This window comes from Tupaia chinensis, unplaced genomic scaffold (genome assembly GCF_000334495.1).
Source record: "Tupaia chinensis unplaced genomic scaffold, TupChi_1.0 Scaffold000119_1, whole genome shotgun sequence".
NCBI lineage: Eukaryota > Metazoa > Chordata > Mammalia > Scandentia > Tupaiidae > Tupaia > Tupaia belangeri.
In genome coordinates, this window is record NW_006159585.1 from 5680687 (window position 1) to 5703423 (window position 22737).

The following is a 22737-nucleotide window of genomic DNA, read 5'->3' on the forward strand; positions in this document are numbered from 1 at the left end:
TGCTCCGATTGGCTGACGTTCAGCTTCTAGGATACCAGAGTATAGTCTTAGGTAAGGCTATAATTTGTACATCAAGCTATGTTTCAGTTCAGTATCTAAGGAGACTGCTTTGGGCCAATTTATCACCCAAGTACAAGGGCTACTTAGGCTAATTTAGCTCCATTTGGCAAAAGGTAGTTGATCTGCATACAGTAGTGAGCAGGTTATGTTGTAACTTGATTTCTTGCTCTTTTAATTGATAACATGAAGCTGAAACACTTAACTTCAGCTCTTCCCATATTATTATTTGACTTACTATGTTGGCATGGGTTATTTTTTAGTCTTCTCAACTAAAATGTGCTCCTCAAGTGCAGAAAATAGGTACTAAATATTTATTTAAGTAAAAAAAAAAAAAAAGCATGAAATTAAAGACCATAGCCCTTCTCCTGGTAGCATTAAAGATATCAATGACAGGGACCAGCAAATGGCATAATGGTTATGTCGCCGGTCTTTCACATGGCCAGCTGCAGTTTGAGTCCCAGACCTAGTGGCTTGAAATTCAAGCCAGGCACATGTGCATGTGCACCCAAAACCCCAAGAAGAGAGTGAAGGAGAAGGGATTGTGGCTATCCCCTCTAGGAAGTGATTTCTCACTTTCCATCTTTTTGTCTCTCTGTCTCTCTGGTGAGCATATGTACCTATAGCAAAAATCACTCTTAAAAAAAAAAAAAGATATATTGATGACAAAGGCAGTGAGGCACATGAACTTGAATAACAACCTCCATGATGATATTTGAAGAGGGAAGCATTGCTTTTTAAGTCCCTTGGGACATCACAGTCCATATGCTTTTAAATCATTGTGGCTACTCTAATCAGGCCCAAAGCTACTCACTCTAAAATATTCTCCATTAAGAATATTTATGAACTCTGTCCTTTCCTCAAGGAGCCAAAGGAAGAGATAGCCATGGAGGACCTCTCCACTACAGTTAAATTGGACCAGAGTGAAAACCAAGTTTCACCACGTCAGGGGAGAAGGTGCATCCCCAAGGCTCTTGGCTACGTCACTGGTGATATGAGAGAATTTTCCAACTGGCTTAAAGGTATGGGTGCTTTCTTCCCTTGGATAGATGGGAGAAGTGATTTTAGGGCAAATAGTTTGGTGGTACTTCCACTTATATCTCTAGTTATATTCCCAAACTAGTTATCTCTTTATTCCCCATTTTTCTACTTTTTTATCTTCTAATCTGCAACCTTCTTCAAATTTATTTTGTGGAGACAGTGGCTAGTTTCTACTCATATTAAAGGAGGACACTCGACTTCATCCTGTAATTCCAATACATAAAATCTAAAATTTTATTACTGTAATTCATTCCTTTGACTTAAGAGTCTGTACTTCTGAGAGGATAAATAAGTACATTACGTGCTTTTTGGAGCTTAGGTTCTAGTAGGGGAAGTGTGGGTTGATCATAAAGAAACAAGATGCTTTTAGGGATCTGGGTGCCACTAAAGAGGCAAAGCATTCAAAGAGAAAAAGCTTAAAGGAATATCAAACATAAGCTTCATCTCCTGAGGATTTAGATGTCTTGCTCAGGGTAGAGTTGGGCAGGAGCATCATCAGCCTTGCTGTTTCCTTAGTTCTGTTCATTTCATCTCTTCCAGACAAACCTGTGGTACTCCAGTTCATCGACTGGATTCTGCGGGGCATATCTCAAGTGGTGTTTGTCAGCAACCCCATCAGTGGAATCCTAATTCTGGTGGTACTTCTGATCCAGAACCCGTGGTTGGCTCTCAATGGCTGTGTGGGAACAGTGGTATCTACTCTGACAGCCCTGTTACTTAGCCAGGACAGGTAGGCATGTCCATCCAAGCCTACTATTCTCACTCGGAGACCTGAGAGTGCACCAGTGACTGCAGGCAGCAATAATAAAGCCACACCCTTCCCAGGAGAAACCACCTTTTTGTCCACATCACTCTTTATATTTGCCTTTAGTCAGAGATCAGTAAACCACTCATAAATTATTATTCTTTGTGTCTGAGTAAGGGGTCAGACTGAATAACACCAGATTCTCATGGCAGTACCTGATAACCAGAACCAAGCTCCAAGTTATTCCTAGGAGAGATTTTAAAGGAATCTTCTTTCAAGATTAATAAAATGATTAGTCATCAGCATTTTGTTTGGGCAAAAATGCATATATGAGTTCATGAAAGCTTTAGTGGTTTACTAACCCCCATTATATCTGATTTCCATTGTTAGCTTAACAAACTTATTTTTTCATAGATAGTGCAAAGGTCAGCTCAACTTCTGGAGAGAATAATCATAAATTCCAAGTTAGCAAGCCTGACTTAGGAGCATTTGTGAGACTTCTGATATCTTCATTAAATTGAAATCAGCGTGTACTTCAGGACAAGCAGATGGCATAATGTTATATCGCTGGAATCGCACATAGTCAACTATATTCGAGACCCAGACCCAGCAGCTTAAAACATACTGGATATGTTGTGTGCCCAAAATCCCCAAAGGAGAATGGAGGAGAAGGGATTGTGGTGTGGCCATTCCCTGGGGTGGGGGTGGGGGTGATTTTTCACTTTCTGTCTCTGTCTCTGTCTCTCCAGCAAGTGCATGCATCCTATAGCAAAAATCTCTCAAAAACAAACAAACAAAAAACAAACAAACAAAACAAACAAACAAACAAAAAACCAGCATGTACTTTATAAATTGATCTGCCATAAATTGATCTGCCATGGAAGAAGTGATGAGCTCTCACCAGGACAGCAGATGGCTCCTGACTAACACGTTCCTTCAGAGAGGGTGCCAGTTTTCCAGGTGTCCAGGATCTCTGCATAATGCCCAATGGATGGTTATTACACAACTAAGCTCTTGTAACACATTCTATAAATTGCCTAAGGGGGTTCTCAGGGAGAATCAGCAGGTACTCCACTTTCTCATCAATTTCAAGGATGCTGATTTTCTCCCTTGAAAGGGTGATTTTATATGGTAGGTTAAACTGTCTTCTAATCTGGGACCAGCAGTTAGCATAATGGCTATGTTGCTGGACTCCCATGTAGTCAACCACGGTTCAAGTCCTGGACCCGGTGACTTAAACTCACACCAGACACGTGCATGTGCGTACCCAAGATCCTGAGAGGAGAATGAAGGAGAAGGAACTGCAGCGTGGCTATCCCTCCTGGGGGATGATTTCTCGCTGTCTTTCTGTCTCTCTCTGTCTTTCTGGCAAGCACACACGCCCTATAGCAAAAACCTCAAATAAATAAATAAATAAATAAATAAATAACTGTATTCTAATCCATGCCAAGAATCAGTCTCTCCAGTTTGGGAATGTTGTTTAATTGTGCCATATTAAATATTCCTTCATTATTCCTTCACTTTTGCTACAATAAAATGTGACTGACACCATTTTACTTGTCAGATATTACTTAGAAAATAGGTCATATTTCCATGTGTTAGTTTTCAAATCTCTTTACTTTCTTTGGTCCTAGAAGACCACATAAACATGGCAATCTTGTTGTAAGTGAATACATGACTTTCTGTTGCACTCCACAATTTGTAGCTGTTGCCGTGAGTTTTCTATTGATCAAACTAAAGCATTAAATCTCCAAGTCAGTTGTTGAGAGGACATGTCTTTACATACTTCTCCACTGTCATCACATGTAATCTCGATATCTAGTTTATACCAATACAAAGGGTATCACCTCCCCATGCCCTGAAGGATTATCTAAGGGAGAAAAGGACTTTTGAACAGATCCTACCCTAATGTTCTCATTCAGATGAATATACAAGGTGTCATCTTACCTGTTGCACTGGTACACCCTGGCCCAGTTAGAAGCAAGCCATGAAGAAGCTCTCCTGCCATCCCACATTAGCCCCTGCAGTGTGACACACCTCCCCCTTAGGCCCTGCATTTGATCTCACTCACTTCCTTTATCATTTCCACTCCTCTGATTCCTTGAGTGTCAGGCTTTTGGGTAATAGACCATGTCCTCCATATGTCAGATATTGCCAATTCTCAGAGCCTGGCTTGTTAGCCTTGAGGCTTATGCTACAGAAATAGTTTCACTTCTCAGTCAGGGCTTCTAGTTCCCAATGACGAAATGAGGACCATTTGGAACAGAGCAGAAACTTACCCTAAGACCACATTTAGATGTAAGGTTAAATACTAAGCGAAATGAGACCCGAAAGAGTTAAGTGCTAACTATGCCCATAATCAAATGGAGATATTTTGCCAAGTAAAAGAAAAGTAATTGTTTTTCTTTGCAATACCTAGAAAATGTGTATTTGGAGACAACAAAATAAATGCACAAGACCATGAATTTACATCAAGAATCACATATCTCACCAAGGAATCAGACTTAGGGAAGTTTCATCTGCTGAAATCCCTTTTGAAGTCAGCAGTCTTTAATGATTTATAAGAAATTAATAAGTTTCCTAAGGAAAGGCTGAGGGAGGCAGCACAGATTGCCCTACAGTTTTTCCTATAGGAAAAACTCTAGTTTCCCCCAGGCACTAGAGTTCTATGTTTAGCTGAGGCCCTTTTATGAAAGTGGTGGTTCTACATGGCTATTTGCAATTTTATCAATGTACGCTTTACATCTCTCTTTTTACTAGTATTTGTATGATGCTTATGTAGTCTTTGAGACATATTTCCAAATACGATCTCTTTCTAATGTGAACATGGTCTGGAAGATCCAAGTGCTATTTATGCACAAGTCCAATCGAAGTCCACCTGGGCAATGTCACCACCGTGCCTCTTACCCGCAGGTCAGCAATCGCAGCGGGACTCCAGGGCTACAATGGCACGCTGCTGGGAATACTCATGGCCCTCTTTTCAAGCATGGGGGGCTATTACTGGTGGCTGTTGCTCCCTGTATCTGCCATGTCCATGACTTGGTAAGTCGTACCTGATTTTCAATGTATCTTTTAAAAAAATTACCGAGGGAGGAGGTAATGGAGAGTTATTGTTTAATGATTAGAGAGTTTCAGTTTTGTAAGGTGCGAAATGTTCTGTGAATGGATAGGGGTGTTGGTTGGGCAGCAGTGTGAATGTACTTACTTCACTGAACTGCATACTTAGAACAGTTAAAGCTCCCTTGCAAATATTTTTTTTAACTGAATTCAATTTCTAAAAAAAAAAAAAAAAAAAAAAAAAAAAAAACCTGAATCCATTAAGCTAGTTTCTATATTGACATTGTCTTAAATCCTTTTTCTAGAAGCAAACATTCCCTTCATTCTACATCACATTTAGAATATAAAGTACTAACATGCACACAAATGAGAAGCACAGCCTACGATGAACAGTGCAGAAGGTCACCCGCCCTAACTGCACCCACGGGTGGAGGAAGACTGCAGAGCCAACCTCTCCAGGAGGTAACTTGGGATTTGCTCTGAAGAACAGGCTCCAGGGCAGGAGGCATCACCTGTGGGTGCTCACACACTGCCTCCCACAATCCAAGAAACCTAAACTATTTTGTCTTAAACTGATGGCTCCTTGATTGAGTCAACAAGTGAGAATCACCCAAGGGGCTCAGGGACCACCCCAAGTTGACAGACAAGGCTTATCAAGGACATAAACTCTGCCTCCTGTCTGTCAGATATTTTCCCTCCAACCCACACCACCTTTATCCTTTCTTAGACAGTTAGTGGTTTTTTTCCAAGAAGAAATGTGGAAATAATATATGCCAAAGTCAGGACGGTGCTCAGGCGGGTTGGTAAGGGGATTCATGGAGGCACAGTGGTTCTCAACGTGGGGTTCCTGGACCAGCGGAATCAGCATCACCTGGGAAGTCTGGTGTGAAGGAAGGGATATGTGATCCAGTAGTGTTACACAGGGGACTTATACTATACGGATATTTTATTTGTATACCTTAAGTACTTCAAAAATATTTTAAAACCTTGATATATAACTTACTCTGAGCAACCCTAAAGTATAATTTTTCCAAAGCCAAATAATCCAAGAGTTGATTTTTGACTTTAGAGAATGATTATCTCTATGATAGGATTCATTTCAGGTTTTCTTTCCGTGGGAAGGTAACCGACACAACACTGTAGGGACATATGAGCAGATGAAACAAAACTCCTCCATAGTACAAAGATTCAGTTTGTCAGCCTGCTTCATCTCACACATATTCTCCTGTTCCTTTTTAGCCCGATTTTCTCAAGCGCGTTGAACTCTGTGTTCTGCAAATGGGACCTTCCTGTCTTTACCCTCCCTTTCAACATGGCGTTGTCAATGTACCTTGCAGCCACTGGCCATTACAATTCGTTCTTTCCAGGCAAATTGTTTGCTCCTGTAACCTCAGTATCCAATGTCACCTGGTCTGAACTTAGTGCCCTAAAGGTAAGATACACTGTCCTCCCACAATGCCCCCTGCCTGTGGCAGACACCAGTACCCTTGTGATTGCTTGTTCATGGGTATCAAAGTCTTAGGGACACTCAGCTCTAGGGTAGCCTTTGTGCCTGCATCTTGCCATCTAAAGGATTTGTTCTGCTCCAAAGTTTTGGAATCTGAGTGATATTTTTATTCTTATTTATTTTTTAGAGAGATTTTTACTATAGGGCACATGTGCTCACCTAAGAGACAGAAAAAGGCAGAAAGTAAGAAATCACCCCCCAGGGCGAATGGCCACACTGCAATCCCTTCTCCTCTATTCTTCTGCCTGGGTTTTGGGAATACACACACATGTGCCCAGCATGAATTTTAAGTCACCAGGTCCAGAACTTGAACCACAGTCGACTATGTGAGAGTCCAGCGACGTAACCACTGTGCCATCTGATAGTCCCCCTAAGTGATTCTTTAAAGTAACTATTTGGTCAAAGCTAATTCCCACCCCTCCCCATTTTCCTAAAAATCTAAAATCCTCTGGTGTTAGCACCACAGCTGCAATGGAAGTTAGACACTCTTTTGTGAGTTTGACCCTTGTTAGGTGGACATGATAGGACCAGCCCTTAAAGCAGGTGGCCTCTGGTCTGGGGTGAAATCTTTCACAATCTGCTTTCTCCAATTGAAGAACTGGATTCTTATTCCCAGAGTTCATTGCAGAGCCACTCTATTCTGCTTTACTTATGACATAGCTCATAGAATAAGTAAAGTAAGTCAGGATTCTCAAACTTTGGTAGACATCAGAAACACCGGAGTGCACTTCTAAGTACCCAAACAGACTCCATCTTAGACTCTTTAAATCACAATCTCTGGGGATGGAGTCTGAGAACTTGTATTAACAAATTCCACAAGTTGTGATGTAGGCTGGAGTTTGAGAAGCCCTGTATCATAGGATGTGTGCTGTGTCTCTTTACAGATGGATATCTGTAAAACCTAGTTAACCCAAATCAAATTCCAGCTTTTCCCACTAGTGTTCATTTAATAATTCTGTTTAAGTTTCCTTGATTACTAAGAACAGGAGACACTTGAAGTCAGAAAATAACCAAAGAAACCTTACTATTTTTAATATGCAGAAGACTGACTCTCACCCTATCAGGTCTTAAAATAACCTTTGCTCTCCTCTTTGTTGAGTGATCAAAACATGGAAGGAACTAGAATGCTTTTCTTTAACTTCATTCCCAGAAAGTCAATGAGAGCATTGGGAAATAACTCAAAAATAAAAATCAAAGATTCATTAGAACTCCCCATGAAAAATAACATTATAGAATAGTGTTAATCTATCTAGAACTGCACTGTCTCATACAGGAGCCATTGGCTCCTTGTAGCTATTTAAATTTAGATGTAAGTTCATTAAAAATTCAGCTCCTCAGCCTCCCTCGCCACATTTCAGGTGCTCACACCTGACTAATACCTACTGTATTTTACACAAAGGTGTGGACTATTCTACCATCGCAGAAAGTTCTGTTGGATAGTGCTGATCCTGGGAAGAGCACTGTGGACCACACCACCCCATCATAAGCACACCTATTTGCCCTCTTACCCAATCCCTGGCTCCCTGAGGGATATCTTGCTGTCCACTTCTGAGTTGAAAGTTTCTGCCAACTTTGTGCCAGGTTTCCTGGTCTAGAGGAAATAGGAAATGATCTTCTGTAGAGCCCATCCTAGGGTATAGTCAAACTCACAGTATGGTTTCACATGCTGAGCAAGAACCAAGCCAGCATGCAGAAGCCAACATTAGGCCCAGCCTCATATGAGAGGAGAAAGGACACGTCCCCTCATGCCAAGCTGGGGTTCTCCCTCTGCCAGAGTTACTGCCAAGAGATACACTTATGACCTAGGAAGGACAAAGAGGGTGAGAGGGAGAGGTCAGGAAGGCGCTTTCGGTAAATAGACTCACCCAAAAGGAAAATGTCTGGGTAATGATGCCTATCCTGGCCCTACAAGACCTTTTGTTATCAAGAATGATCACTTGTTAGCGTGAGTCAAACTGTGCTTTCCTGAGAACTTCCATTCTGTGAAGAACTTCCATTAGTTAGATTCAGGCCTCAGTTAGGAAGTACAATTGTAACATTTACATGTGCATTTATGTTTTGAGGCTGGATAAATGGTTAATAACTGAAATAATCTAAAGATATCTTGATTTAAATTAATACTAGGTTGTCAGAAAAGTCATAAGCATTTGTCTCTGTTTGTCTGTGCAAAGATGCATCATGACTTTCCAGAAGTCCAACCAGTACCTTCCACTTAAGAACAGAAGGGTAAATATAGTCCTGATTCATGAACTTGCCAGTTGTTTCTAAGTTGTGGATAGGACCAGCTTCAGGTCTCCTTGCTGAGCAAGAGCCACCAAATGATCAGTAGTAGTATCTCTGTTGAATGCAGGGGTATGCTGATGGGTTGCCCTCAGTGCTGATGCGCAGTAGAAAACAAAAGCTATGGTCCTGTCATCCTCAGCAGGAGGTCACAGCCAATGGCAGTGATGCCACACTGAGAACTGACCAGTGACTAAGGTCAAGTGTCAGTGCAAACGGGAGAGCCAGTGAATGGGGAGGGTGGGAGGGCATTTTGAGAAGGCACACTCAGCATGCACCAGGGAAGAGCTGGAAAACCTCTGAGGATAAAACTGAAGGATGACAAGAATTTTTCTGTAATTAAAGAGAGAAAGGGAATTTTAAAAAATAATAATAATAAGCTATTTGGTTGATGATAATGTAAAAAAAAAAAAAGTAATAACACTGATCCTCATAAGATACGTTGGGGCCAGCAAGTGGCATGGTGGTTAAGATGTTGGACTCCCACGTGACTGACTGTGGTTTGAGTCCCAGATCCAGTGGCTTGAAAATCATGCCAGGCATGTATGCGTGTGTGCCCAAAATCCTGAGAGGAGAATGGAGGAGAAGGGATTGTGGTGTGGCCATCCCCTTAAGGAGTGATTTCTCACTTTGCCTCTCTCTGTCTCTCTCTGTCTCCCCGGTGAGTGCACATGCCCTATGGCAAAAACCTTTTAAAAAAAAAAAAGAAAAAGGAAAGAAAGATAAGGTATGTTAAATCTAAAATTATATTGTATGAATTTGTGGGTGTCTGGGTTTCTATTTAGCTGTTTCAATGGCCTAACTTTTTAAATTGCTTTTACAGTTATTGAAAGCCCTGCCAGTGGGGGTTAGTCAGATCTATGGCTATGATGATCCATGGACAGGGGGCATTATCCTATGTGCCATCCTCCTTTGTTCTCCACTCATGTGCCTGCATGCTGCAATTGGATCATTGCTGGGGGTAGTAGCAGGTAAACGCAAGTTGCCAAATAGTGAGCACCTCTTCTATACCTCATCTCACTCTTTATTCTCCAGACGTTCTTGAGGTCTCTGCTTCCAAGAGATCAGGGGATATCTTGGGATTCCCCTCACCCCACAGCTTTACCCTGAGATTACTTCCTGAACATCCTGTCCATAATCCAAAGCTCTTCCCCTTCCTGTCTTTCCTAACAGGACTCAGTCTTGCGGCTCCATTTGAGAACATCTACGTTGGACTCTGGGGTTTCAACAGCTCTCTGGCTTGTGCTGCAATGGGAGGGATGTTCATGGCACTGACCTGGCAAACCCACCTCCTAGCCCTTGCCTGCGGTAAGTATCACACACATCTGGGGAGAGGGTTGCTTATGACTGTGGAATCAAAATGAAAGGCAAACAGTAAAAAAGGACTATGTGAGAAAGTAGGGCTGAGGTTCTAGTTTGGACTTCCCTGTTCTGTAAGTGTGTAACCAGGGCAAGTGATGTCCCTTCTTTGGGAGTATTGGAGTTTGCCTCTGCCTACCTCACTCTTTATTGGGAAGATAAGAGCCTGTGGAGCCATATTAACCATTCTATATTATGTCTGTTTCAGGGCTTAGACACTTCACTTGCCCTATGTTCTTCATACTTACTTTTTGACCCAAATAACTAAAAGGAAATAATTCAATCTAAATACAGAGCCATGTTCCCTAGTGAATCAGGAGGTGTTAGATGGGGCCCATTGAGAATTCAGTCATTCTCAAGGTTGAGTGCATCAGAATCACTTGGAGTACTTCTTAAAAGCCATATTGCCGGCCCGTCCTCGGTCTCTGATTCAGTGTTAGAGGTTGGGGTGGGGGCAGGGCTCTGCATTTTTCAGAAATGTTGCTCTGGGGACCATACTTTGAGAACTGTTGTCTTTGTCCTTCCTGACCTCCAGTGTTCTAGCCAAGTGTAGTCTCTCAGAACTAGGTGTTCTGAAGACCTCCGCTCTATGTTTCTTATTTTACTATTTGAATACTAAGGCCACAAAAGTTAAGGGATGTGTTGAAAGCCATCCAGTCAGGAGCAAATTCAAACCTAGAATGCATATTTACCAAGAACTTCAGGAATTACTCTCACTATACTACCCTGATTCCCTTTTGTAACATTCAAGCCCTTATGGCAACCCTTTAGGCTAAAACAGACTTCAAGTGATTTAGATCTGAAAAGCTAATGGATTTCCCAAGCTGATAATTGAGGGAGACTTATTCACCCATAGCCTCTGGGTCTCTAATTCAATACAAGTAAAAAGCACTTTAGATAAGGCATTAGAGTGGAGGGAATGACATTCCATTGGGGACAAAAGTATATAGAGAGTAGAATGTAGATAAACTATTTCTAATCTATGGGGACATAGTTGTCTAGAGACAGTTTATCATGAGATTAATCGATCCAAGAAATCTAAGTAGTTATTACATTGGCAGACCACGCGTCAGGCAGGATTGAGAATAGATTGCTGCATTGGCAGGAGGTGGGATGGCACCAAAGGCTCCTAAGGACTCATTCAATGTCAATTCAATTCTGTAGCGAGATTAAACAAATTCAGATTGCTGTGGGGTTGCCATTAAGATGTCATTTTGTTAGTTTATTTACAGTTAGTCAGTTATTTCCCTTAATAGTTCTGTCAGAACTTTCTCCATATTTGTTCACAAGTTTAGGACAAAGGAGGAGAAAGCTACAGATTCCATGTCCTTCTGAGTTCAGTTGAGTTAAAACCTTTTATCCTACAACCTTCCGGCTTTATTCTGAGATTGGTTTGGGACTTCAAATCTTATTTGAGGTTCATAGGTTTATTTTTCTGTGTATGCAGTACCAATGAATATGTATTAAATACTCATGATATAACTCAGTACTAGGCAAAGCAAGAGGTTAAGAAGCTTTAGTTCCCATGTGGTTCCTGAGCACAGAGTGTGACAGTGGAGGACAGAAGCCAGGTAAAGATGGCATCCAAGGGAGGTCATGTAATCTTTGTAGCAGAACAAGGAGAAATCTACAATACAAGATTTTCTAGGGGGCATTACAGTCCAGCATTATCAGGAAGTACCTCCTGGAGATGGTGGCTTTTCCATAAATTCTTAAAATGAGAGGAGGAATTCTGTTTGGTGCAAAGAGTGATACAGATCAGCATGGGGACAGTCTGAGTCCGTCCTTCGTGATCAAGCAGAAAGTGTGTCTGTCACAGAAGATGTTAATGGGATTTTTGCTTCTTGGTGGCTCTTCAGGTTCTTGGTGTTTCAGACAGAGAATTGAAAGAAGCATGCCAAGAGTGAAAGGGTAGTTTAATAAATAAAAGTGAAAATACAATCCTGAGAGGTATGAGTGAGTCTGAGTGCAAGAGAAAGAATGACTCAAAGGCCTCGGTAATTGTTTTCCATCAGGGTTTATAATTCCTTAATCCAAGTTATGTCAGTCAGTCATTGGCTGGACCCACTAATCTCTTTCATCCCCTTGGCTATATGTCAAATATGGTTGGGCCCACTGGTGTATCTTATTAGCTATATCAAATGTGGCTAGACCTACTGGTTCATCTCATTAGCTATATCAAATGTGACTGGGCCCACTGATTTCTCTCACTGGCTCTCAGCTAGTCATCCCCCACTGAAAATCTCCCACCTACATTATCTGGAACAGGAAATTTTCTGTCCTGATCAGTTTTTCTGTCTAGCCACATAAGCGGATACTCCAGCACCCTTACCTGCCTCCATCTTCTAGCTTGCTTTCTTCCTCAGACTACAAAAAAGGATGAAATTAAAAGATGTTTGCTGATGTGTTTTCCCAACGTGAGACTATCATCATCATTTTATTTATTATAGCGATATTACTGGCTTGTTGTACAAAACAAACATTCAATCAATATAAAAAAGGTATAAAGCACAAACTTCATCCTACTCCCTCGCTGTAACATTTTGTTTTTTGTTTTTGTTTTGTTTTGTTTTGTTTTGTCTTTGCATAAAAAGAATCATTGTGCTTACATTGACTCCACTCATATAATCCAGGATAATCTTCCTATCTCAAGGTCTTTGACTTACTCACAGCAGCAAAGCTTCTATTGCCATGTGAACTAACATATTCACAGGTTCTGGAGCTTAAGACATGGATCTCTTTGGGAAGCCGTTATTCTGCCTCCACACTTACCTTCCTTCTGATGCATCAGATTATGTCATTACTATTGGGTCACTGGAAAAGTCATGATACATTTTTGCATAAAAAAACAGGTCATGACTTTTCCAATAACCCAATAGTATCGCACAATGGTTAAACCTTTATATTGTACTAGTTAAGACCCTGGGGCTGACTGGATTGAAATGCTTGCTCTGTCCCAAATTTAAGCAAATTACTTAAACTTTCTGTGCTTCAGTTTCTCTATCTTAAAAAATGCAGTTAGCATAATGGGTATGTCGCTGAACTCCCACGTATTCAACCGCGGTTGGCGTCCCGGACCCGGTGGCTTAAAACTCACTCCAGGTGCATGTGCGTGCATGCCCAAGATCCCGAGAGGAGAATGGAGGAGAAGGGATTGTGGCATGGCCATCCCCCCGGGGGGTGATTTCTCGCTTTCTGTCTCTCTGTCTCTGTCTGTCTGTCTGGAGAGCACACACGCCCTGTAGCTAAAACCTCTCCAAAAAAAAAAAAAAAAGGGAGGGGTTATAATATCTACCTCAGAATTACTCTGAGAATTAAATTAGTCAATATGTATGTAAAGCACATAAAACAAAAATAGTGTCTAGCACTGGTAAGTACTGTCAAAGGATCTGGGGAAAAAATTCTGGCAGGTTTGCAAAGTTATTAAGAAACAAGTTTTATTTTCCCCCTTCAATTTCTTTTATCTTTTTCTTTTTTAAAAAATTCTATAATCTGCTATAGCATGTGTGCTTACTTGAGAGAGACAGAGAGAAAGAGATGAAAAATGAGAAAGCACCCCCCAGAGGGTATGGTCACATCATAATCCCTTCCTTTCCACTCTTCTCTCTGGAGTCTGGGCACACACACACACACTTGCCTGGTGTATTTTCCTAGCCGCCACGTCTGGACTCAAACCATGCATTCAGCCATGTGCGGTCCAGCTGCTTTAACAACCAGGTCTCCAGCTGGCCCCTATAAATTTCTTAAATTTATCGATATCTGTATCATTTCCCCAAATATGACTGTTACCTTAACTTGCCTTTACTTCCTCTGAGAACTACTAAAACCATGTTGACACTGTGTAGAATTTTCATTTTGGATTTGTCAGTATATATTTTTTTATTTTTTGATTCTTGCTCACTTAAGCAATAATAAACCTTAAGTTGCTTATCCACCCTTACTCCCCATAGTTCAAGTATCCTTCTGTATTTGAGTCTTTTGCTGAATTACTTCTTCAAAGCTGTTTACAAAGAGCGTTTTGTAAGGCAAACTTTCTAAGACCCTGTATGCCTGAGAATACCTTCATTTTACCTTTAATTTTAGTTCAGCACTGCAAAATTTTAGATTTAACCTTTAATTTTCCTCAATACTTTGAAAATTGTTGTCTTCTCTATTGTCTCGTCATAACCAAAACTCCTATTAAGATGTCTGAAGGGATCAGCAGATGGCATAACGGTTAAGTTTTTGGACTCCCATATGGTTGACCCCGGTTCAAGTCCCAGACCCAGCAGCTTGAAACTCACGCCAAGCACATGTGCATGTGTGCCCAAAATCCTGAAAGGAGAATGGAGGAAATGGGATTGTGGCATGGCTGGGGGTTTCTTGCTTTCTGTCTGTCTATCTGTCTCTCTCTCTCTAGCGAGTGCATGTGCCCTGAAAAAAATCTCAAAAAATCACCAAAAAAGTCTGAAAAGATCCTGTTCTTATTAGAAGTGATTTTATTTTTCTCTCGAAACTTTTAGAACTTTCTCTTTGTATGCAAGATATGGTTTTTTTTCCACTGTTGTCTGTCTAGATGTGGTTTTTTTTCCTTTCTTTTTCTATGCTACTTGGCACTCAAGTCCTCTCAATGTGAGCTTTCATATCTTCCTTTAATTTGGATTTTACCAGTTTTTAATTTATCATTTTTTTTTTTTGGAGAGGTTTTTGCTACAGGGCACGGTGCGCCCGCCAGAAAGACAGAGAGAGACAGAGAGAGACAGGGAGACAGAAAGGGAGAAAACGCCCCCCCCCCGGGGGATGGCCACGCCACAATCCCTTCTCCTCCATTCTCCTCTCGGGATCGTGGGCACACACGCACACGCGCCCAGCTTGAGTTTTAAGCCACCAGGTCCAGGACGCAAACCGCGGTCGGCTACATGGGAGTCCAGCGACATAGCCATTACGCTAACTGCTGGTCCCTCAAGTTTTTTGTTCCAATTATGTTTTCTCTCTCCTGAGATTTCTAGGATTTGAATGCAATATTTCATTTTTTTCTTAATATTTCAGCCTTTTTATCCCTTCACAAGGCTCTCTCTGGTTTAATTGTTCAATACCAGATCGTTCTTTGACCCTATCCAATATGATGACCACATCATCTATCACGTTCTTCATTTCTGGTTTATTATTTAAATTTACCGACTGTAGGTTTATTCACTTTGTTGTCTTTCACTTATGGTGCTTACTTTCCTCAGATGTCCCCTTTCCTTGTCCTGGAAATTTTTTTCCCTAGCGATATCAGCTGTATGGGTAATGGGCTGGTATCTCTCCTGGTGCATCTGAAGAGTCAGGAGAAGGGGACACAACTGTGTGGAGGCTCTGCTCAGGCAGAGGAGAGAGCCACTGTATAGACCCTGCTTATGACAAGCACCCTCTTGCTGGGGAAGTTTAAATGGCTTCTGGTTTGGAGCCATTATAAACAATGCTGCAATGAATATTTGAGAACAAATGCTTTTGTCTCTTTTGAACAAGTATTTCTACAAGATCTATTTCTAGAAGCCAAATTCATGGGACAATAGAAATGCCAAATGTGAACTTCAATCCATGCTAAATTCATTTCCCCAAAAGTAGTCTGTTTCCATTGCTGCAACAGCATGCAGCATGTGACAATGCCCATTTCATCCACAGTGGGTATTATTAGCCTTTTTAATCTCTGCACGTTAATGTGTGATTAAGACCTCTAGGTCTTCTACAAAGCAAATCTTACACGTAAAACGCCACAGCAAGTTTCAGCTTGTCCATTCCACTTTGATACAGCCACATAAAAGACCAACCTTGTAGACCAAGGTAAATAAATAACAGACATTTATTGCAGAGCCGTTATTTTATTAGTCCCAAATGTCTTTATCAAACAGCGACCTTAGGAATCTCTGATAGAACCTGGCAGTGCTGTCTCCCCTGCCTCTAAAGTAGAAACTACATAGCTAAGAAATTTCTTGATTTTCTTAACTGATCAGTGGAAGCTGTAAACATATTTTCTATCTCTTTTCAATGATTGGGTTATCATAGTAGGATTCTCACGTGGCAGTCTATCAGAAGGGATATTGTCTATGAAGAGCTGGATTCCAGTTTTCCCTTTATTGCTCGAGGACCTTTTCTCTCCCCCAGCTACCACAAATGCCTTCATGGTTATTACCTACAAACTGACCAAGGTGTGCAGAATTCCCCTCTCATGCAAAGCTTTCCAGTCCTATTCAGTGAGTCTTAATTGATGGGTACCTACCATTAAATATTCTAACAGTTTTACAACAGAAAAAGAAACCTAGAATTGGAGATCACTTTAAAACAGCACACAGTATGAGATGTAAAAGTACCAGGAGTGAGCCTGAGACATATAATGGGTATTTGAAAGAGAAAAATGGCAATAGATCTTGTGTGCACCAGGGAGGCTTTATGACAGAGTTGGCACTCAAAGAAGGGGGCGGAATACTCCTGGTACTTTCAGAGGACCAATGAATAGTTGTTAAATAGGTTAATTTTTTTAAATGAATAAAATGGATGAAACCAAAAAGGGGAACCCTTCCAACCCAAGTCAGGAGCACCATTCTGCCATTCAGAGCAGTATCTCAAGCCCACTGTGAACAGGATGAGTTTATAGCTGCTGTTTGTGGAACTATATCATCTCATTTGAGATTCTTCACCTCCTTCTAAAGCAGATCTTCAAACTGCCTTTTCCCAGATAACAAAATTAGATTCTGAGAAATTTGGTGATTTGTTGAACAACAATCAAAATGGCAGAGTAGATATTTGAAACCAGGACAGTTTCCAAAGACCGGCCCTTCCCACTAGCATGAGACCAGATATGAAAGAATTTACTATACTACTGAATAAGAAACACCATATATATAGAGAGAGAGACAAGAATGTACAGTAAAGTAAGTGAGGATCGCAGAGTCCTTCCCACCATTATCTGCCAGCCATCCCTCCCCACAAGATGGCTGATGTGACTGCTTGCAGGCCATGAAGACCAAATGGTGAGAGTGTCTAACAGTGAACTCTGGGAGCTCAAGTGGCTATGTGGTCATTATTTGAAGGTCATTCTTCAGGCTGCCTGTGAAACCTAAGGACATCCTTGACCTTCCTAGAGTTTCTTCCTCTGAAACAGAAATTGACGATTAGCCAGTTGAGACCTTTTTGTTGCTTTACATTGAAAGTCACACATACTTAAAGTACACACACTGCAATTTTTCTGCTCCCTCAGAGTAAATAAAAACATAGGGCTTTATTTTTTGACCTGTGTGCTGACCTCATGCTATTTAGAACAATGTTATCATGGGGAGGAATCCCAGGTTTGTGTTCAGTGTCTGCTATTCTCTGCATTGCTACAGTCTTATTTTTATATGATTTTTTTGCAGTTAAGAATTTTAGCTAGTAATGTAATATGAGATTCCTAGATGCAGTGAGATAGTATAGAAGCCATTCTAGTGCAAGAAACATCCATAGTGTCATTTAAACTCAACTATGCATGTATAAAACAGCAGAAATATTTATTTGCCATTGATCTTTCCCTTGGCAATATTGTCAATAACAAGAAAACAATAACCACACAAATCTGTCTTTACTAGGCAGTTACAGTGTGCTCAAAACAAGCACTATTTCCCATTGTGTTCACGCCAACCCCATGAGAGATTCCTGTTACTTCCATTGTAGAGGTGAAGAAATAGAGGCTTTGAATGGAACCCACATTCAAATGAAATCATGTTCTGCTGAGTCCAAGCTCATAACTAGAGTTCTGGCCTAACTGGTTGAATGCAGAAGTGTGTACATTCCAGGAGATTTATTGCCTTGTCAGAAAAGTCATGATGCATTTTTGCATAGGAAACAGAAAAATACTGCATGAGTTTTCCAACAGCTCACTATATTGGAAGACAATTTTTCTTGTAAAGTGCATCTTCCAAGCATTGTTCTTCTTTTTTGTAGGCCTCTTCACTGCCTATCTCGGAATCAGCATGACACATGTAATGGCCATGGTGAGTTTGCTGTAGTCTCACTTTATTATCAACATCACTGACAAGATTAAGTTGTATGGAAAACCCTTCTGAAGTCCAACTGGGCAGCATCCAGTGGCAGGATCTATGATTACCATGATTATCACTCCTCTCCCTGCTGCTGGAGCTCTCTGGCCTCTCTCACCTTCCAGCATCACAGTAAACTTTAGTCCAAACTAGTCACCAGCCTTGTTACAAATATTTTGATGTTTGGTTTAGAGAATGAAACTTACATTGTACATTATATTATCAAGTTCATAGTCTAACTCTGAGTGTCAAGAAATTGACTTTATTTTTTTTTTTTTAATTTGCCAGAGGGAATGTGCACTTGCTGGAGAAAGAGGAAAAGCAAAAAAAAAAAAGAAAGTACCCCATGAGGGATGGACATGCCACAATCCCTTCTCCATTTCTCCCCCTTTTTGGGGTTTTGGGCATATGTTCTTCAAGCTGCCAAATCTAGGACTCAAACTGCACAGTCATCCGTGGGTAATCCAGATGCATTGATCACCATGCCACTGGCTGGCCCCAAAAGTTGGATTTAAAGTAGCTTTTACTTAAACAAAAGGTCAGAACTATGTAGCTGTTGAGAAATTAGGAAAGCGAGGAAAAGGATAGTTGGCTAAAGACCCAGATATTGTTGTCATGCCTCTCATCTTTTCTTAAAGCCACATTCAGTCTTCAGTAAGACTCATTCAGATCCATTATTATTATTATTATTATTATTATTATTATTTTAGAGAGTTTTTTGCTATAGGGTCTGTGTGCTCTCTAGAGACACATACAGAGACTGAGACAGAGAGAGTGAGAAATTACACCCCCCTGGGGGGATGGCCATGCCACAGTCCCTTCTCCTCCATTTTCCTCTCAGGATTTTGGGCACTCATACACAAGCATCCAGTATGAGTTTCAAGTCACCAGGTCTAGGACTCAAACCATGGTCAGCCATGTGGGAGTTTAGTGCCTTAACCACTGTGCCACCTGCTGCCCTTCTGGCTGAATTATTTAATGGACAAAATCTTTGCCCTTAAAATGCCTCCTGCCACTAGACATACAAGATAGAAACATACAGAGCTGGCCTCATAGCACAGTGGGTAAGTGTTGCATGGAAGCTGGATCCCACATGGCCAACCAGGGTTTGAGTACCAGCCTACTGGCTTGAAAAACAATGGCCATGTGCATATCCATCCTGATGGGTTGAAGAATTCGAGGAGAAAGGATTTCAGCATACCCAGGCCCTGATTGTGGGGGAGGCTTTTCTCTCTCATACACAGATCCTCTGGCATTTAAAACACACACAATAAGATAGATTTATAACTGATCACCCTAAGGAATAGATGGAAACATTTCAAAGGCTAAATGCCATGAGATCTTAGTCTCCTTGGCCATAGCAGACTCCAGAGCAATACCCCTCGAAGATTCATCCCCCAGGGCTACATGAGAAGAGTGTTACGTATTATGCTTTGTGAAGACTAGCTTTCATTTGAAATCTCAAAGAAGCATGTGGTTTGTCTCTTCTTCCCCAGATTGGCTTGCCAGCTTGTACCTGGCCCTTCTGTTTGGCCACACTACTCTTTCTCTTGCTGACGACCAAAAACTCCAACATCTACAGGATGCCCCTGAGTAAAGTCACTTATCCTGAAGAAAATCGATTGTTCTACCTACAAGCCAAGAAAAGGATGGCTGAAAGCCCTCTGTGAGAGTATCCATGGTCATAAGTCATTCCTGACTAAACTGCTCCAGTTGACTTCCAGGGTCTCTGCAAACTGTTGTATTTTTGTTTTTGTTTTTTTTACTAGTAACAACTTTTATACTAACTCACTCGTGATCTGTTCTTACACCCGTTTTGTATTTTTCTTTTTGGTTCCAGGAATATCCTCAGACATATGAGAGCCACATCCAGCTGATGTGCTCTTGTATGGAAGTTTAAACCCCAGTGGGGGATCGGCGCTAAGACTGTAATGTATTTTATAAAGTAGAAATGCTCCAACAGGAAGAGGAAGTGAAACTGAAGCTAATTATTGATATTTATTGATATTCTTGGTGTTTATTCAGCTAAATGATGATAACAGTATTAAAAATTAAGCTCTATAAACAAACTAAGCCTTATAGAATTTGTTATCAACCTAGAATACTCAAATAAAAGTTTGGTTTTTAAAATTGATGCATGTTACCGGTTACAGCTGTGGTTAGCATCGTGGGGGGGTGCAGGCTTATCTCAGAGCTCATTCCCAGTTCTTTAGCAGAATGGCCTTCAGGCTGTTCCTTGTGACATTCTCTTGAGGGAGATAGTGAGTTCTTTCAAGCAGAGCCACAGGAAGAAAAAAAGGAATTTTGCCAGTCAAAATTATTCTGTATTACCACTTTCTTGGAGAACACAAAGGATTTTTTAGGTAGAGCTTATCATCTTTTTTTATGAGAAAGTATTTAGTTTCAATGAAATAAAAATAAGAGATGTTCCTGGCTTAACTGGTTCCTAGGTATTAAAGAAAAGTTACATATTTATAAAATGTTCAGCATAACAATTTTTACTTTAATCCCTAAATTGATTTTGTAAATGTCACATAGACACATAATCATCAACTTATTTTAATTTTTTATTTTTTTTTACATTCAAGAGCCCATTAAAGTCACTTTTTAAATTCATTTTAATTTATTTAATTCATTTATAAAGACTGGAGGTTAAGGTCAGATGGCTTAGAGGTGTTATTTTAAGCAGTTGTTGAATTTCTTATTTAAAAGAAGGCAAAAAAACTCCTAGCCTGCACATTCACAATATTCTCTCTCAGGAACCAATGGCATCTGAACTACCATAAAGAAATGCAGGGATTCTCCTGTTTTCCTTCTTTTGATTTAAGTCATCTGTTCTATAAAGATCCTGTGATCAAACACATGAAGATGAGGTTGACAGCTGGGCTCGTGACCTTCTACTTCAGTATGTTTCAGTTCAATATTTCAGAAGATTGGAAAGGTGAAACTTTTGAATCCTAAAGACTTCTTCCTCTTGAGTCTGTAGTTTTTAGTGCACAATTTACAGTTTGGCTGAATGGCTAAACAAAAGCAGGAAAGTAAACTACAAATATTTTAGGAAGAAGTTTACTTGTTTTCTTTTCTCAGGAAAACAAACAAGCAAACACTATTCCAACTTGAAACCCTGTGATTAAAACCTTTTGAAACCATGAATTTGGAGTTATCATAGGTTTATGGATATTCCTGGGGAAAAACTAAAATTTTCAGTGTTTGAACTGAAATCCTTTTAGGGGAATTTGTGAAGTAAGAGGTGAGGAAACAAGAAAACAAGGATAACCAAAGATCACCAGGGAAGAAGGATCTGGACCACAGTTGAGTAGCTCAGAATGCTCTAAATTGGTTTTAAGTCAATGCTCAGAATGGAGCTCCGATGTATTAATTATAGTCCCTCTCCCCATTTGCTCACACAGATTTGTAAATAGGAACATTGTAATGCCTTGTATATTGTCTAACTTAAATGGTATTTTCTCAAGCTATTTTTGTTACTAAGTATTATTCTAAAATTAACCTATTGCATTTTTTCTATTGTCTGTGTAAGAAATCCCTCTGTAAGTGTATGAAGGAACTACACTCACACCTCAGATTTGTATGATGTACCTTTTATAGTTACTGTATATATGAACAGTCACATAAGCCTGTATTGCTTATATCTTGATGTGTTATAATTTTTCTTTCTTTCTTCTACTTGGTAATAGAGGCACCCGAAGTGTAATTAAACCAACCCTGTTTGTTTTCAGATTGGCAGGCTCTTTCCCAGTATCCTCTCAACTATCCATTGTTCTCCCACTCAGGGGTGAGAATGAATTACTGAGGGCAGTAACAGGTGTTCAGGGCATGCTCCTAACACTTTGAGATAATCAGATAGGTCCTAGGCATCCTCATCAGGGCTAACCCTGGGCTGGCCTACAAAGGAGGTGATCAGCTTCCCAGCATAAGCCACTTCTCAGAATGTGGATGGGAATGAAGCCATGGCCATGTTCATCTCTGCCTCTGGAAGTACTTCTCTTCCACCTCTTCACCATGGTTAGCACATTTGGAAGAACACATAGTGAGAATGAAAATTTGCTTCAACAAAATTCAATGATGAGTTCCAAAGCAGTCCAATCAGGAAACAAAAGGAGCCACAATGGGATACCCCCACAGAAATGCCTTCTGTCATAACAAAACCTCTCCTACCTACTGTTTCAAGATAATACATTCACCAAAGGGGTCTGGTCATTAATGTTCTTTTCATCTGAGAAAGAAAAGATAGGTTTTGAAGCTCTTATTCTAAAAGTTTCAAACACTGGAGCCAGCAGATGATGTGGTGGTTAAGGCACTGGACTCCTACATGGCCAACTGCAGTTCAAGTTCCAGACCTGACGACTTAAAAATCATGTCAGCACGTGTGTGTTTGTGTGTGTGTGTGTGTGTGTGTGTGTGTGTGTCTGCATGCCCAAAATCCCAGGAGAACAGAGAAGACGGGATTGTGGTATGGCCATCCCCCCTGGGGATGATTTCTTACTTTTCCCCTCACTGCCTGGCTCTCTTTCTCTCCAGCCAGTGCTCTTGCCCTATGGCAAAAACCGAAAGAAAGAAAGAAAGAAAGAAAGAAAGAAAGAAAGAAAGAAAGAAAGAAAGAAAGAAAGAAAGAAAGAAAGAAAGAAAGAAAGAAAGAA

The 22737-nt window shown here is 40.6% G+C and overlaps 1 protein-coding gene across 2 annotated transcripts in view; it reads left to right on the forward strand.

Annotated features, from left to right (window-relative positions):
- The window catches only part of SLC14A1 (solute carrier family 14 member 1 (Kidd blood group)), a 33820-nt gene extending 12005 nt beyond the window's left edge, over nt 1-21815 (forward strand). Inside the window, exons 1-8 of one of the 2 annotated variants that reach the window (XM_006144403.2) lie at nt 927-1079; nt 1639-1828; nt 4757-4885; nt 6140-6332; nt 9511-9658; nt 9861-9995; nt 17985-18034; nt 19576-21815. In XM_006144403.2, the coding sequence (XP_006144465.1) occupies nt 944-1079; nt 1639-1828; nt 4757-4885; nt 6140-6332; nt 9511-9658; nt 9861-9995; nt 17985-18034; nt 19576-19749 (1155 nt within the window). In that variant the 5' untranslated portion in view covers nt 927-943 and the 3' untranslated portion in view covers nt 19750-21815. Of the gene's footprint in view, nt 1-926; nt 1080-1638; nt 1829-4756; nt 4886-6139; nt 6333-9510; nt 9659-9860; nt 9996-17984; nt 18035-19575 lie in introns of those variants that run through there. The other variant, XM_006144404.2, reaches the window with a different exon arrangement.
- The last annotated feature ends 922 nt before the right edge of the window (nt 21816-22737 follow it).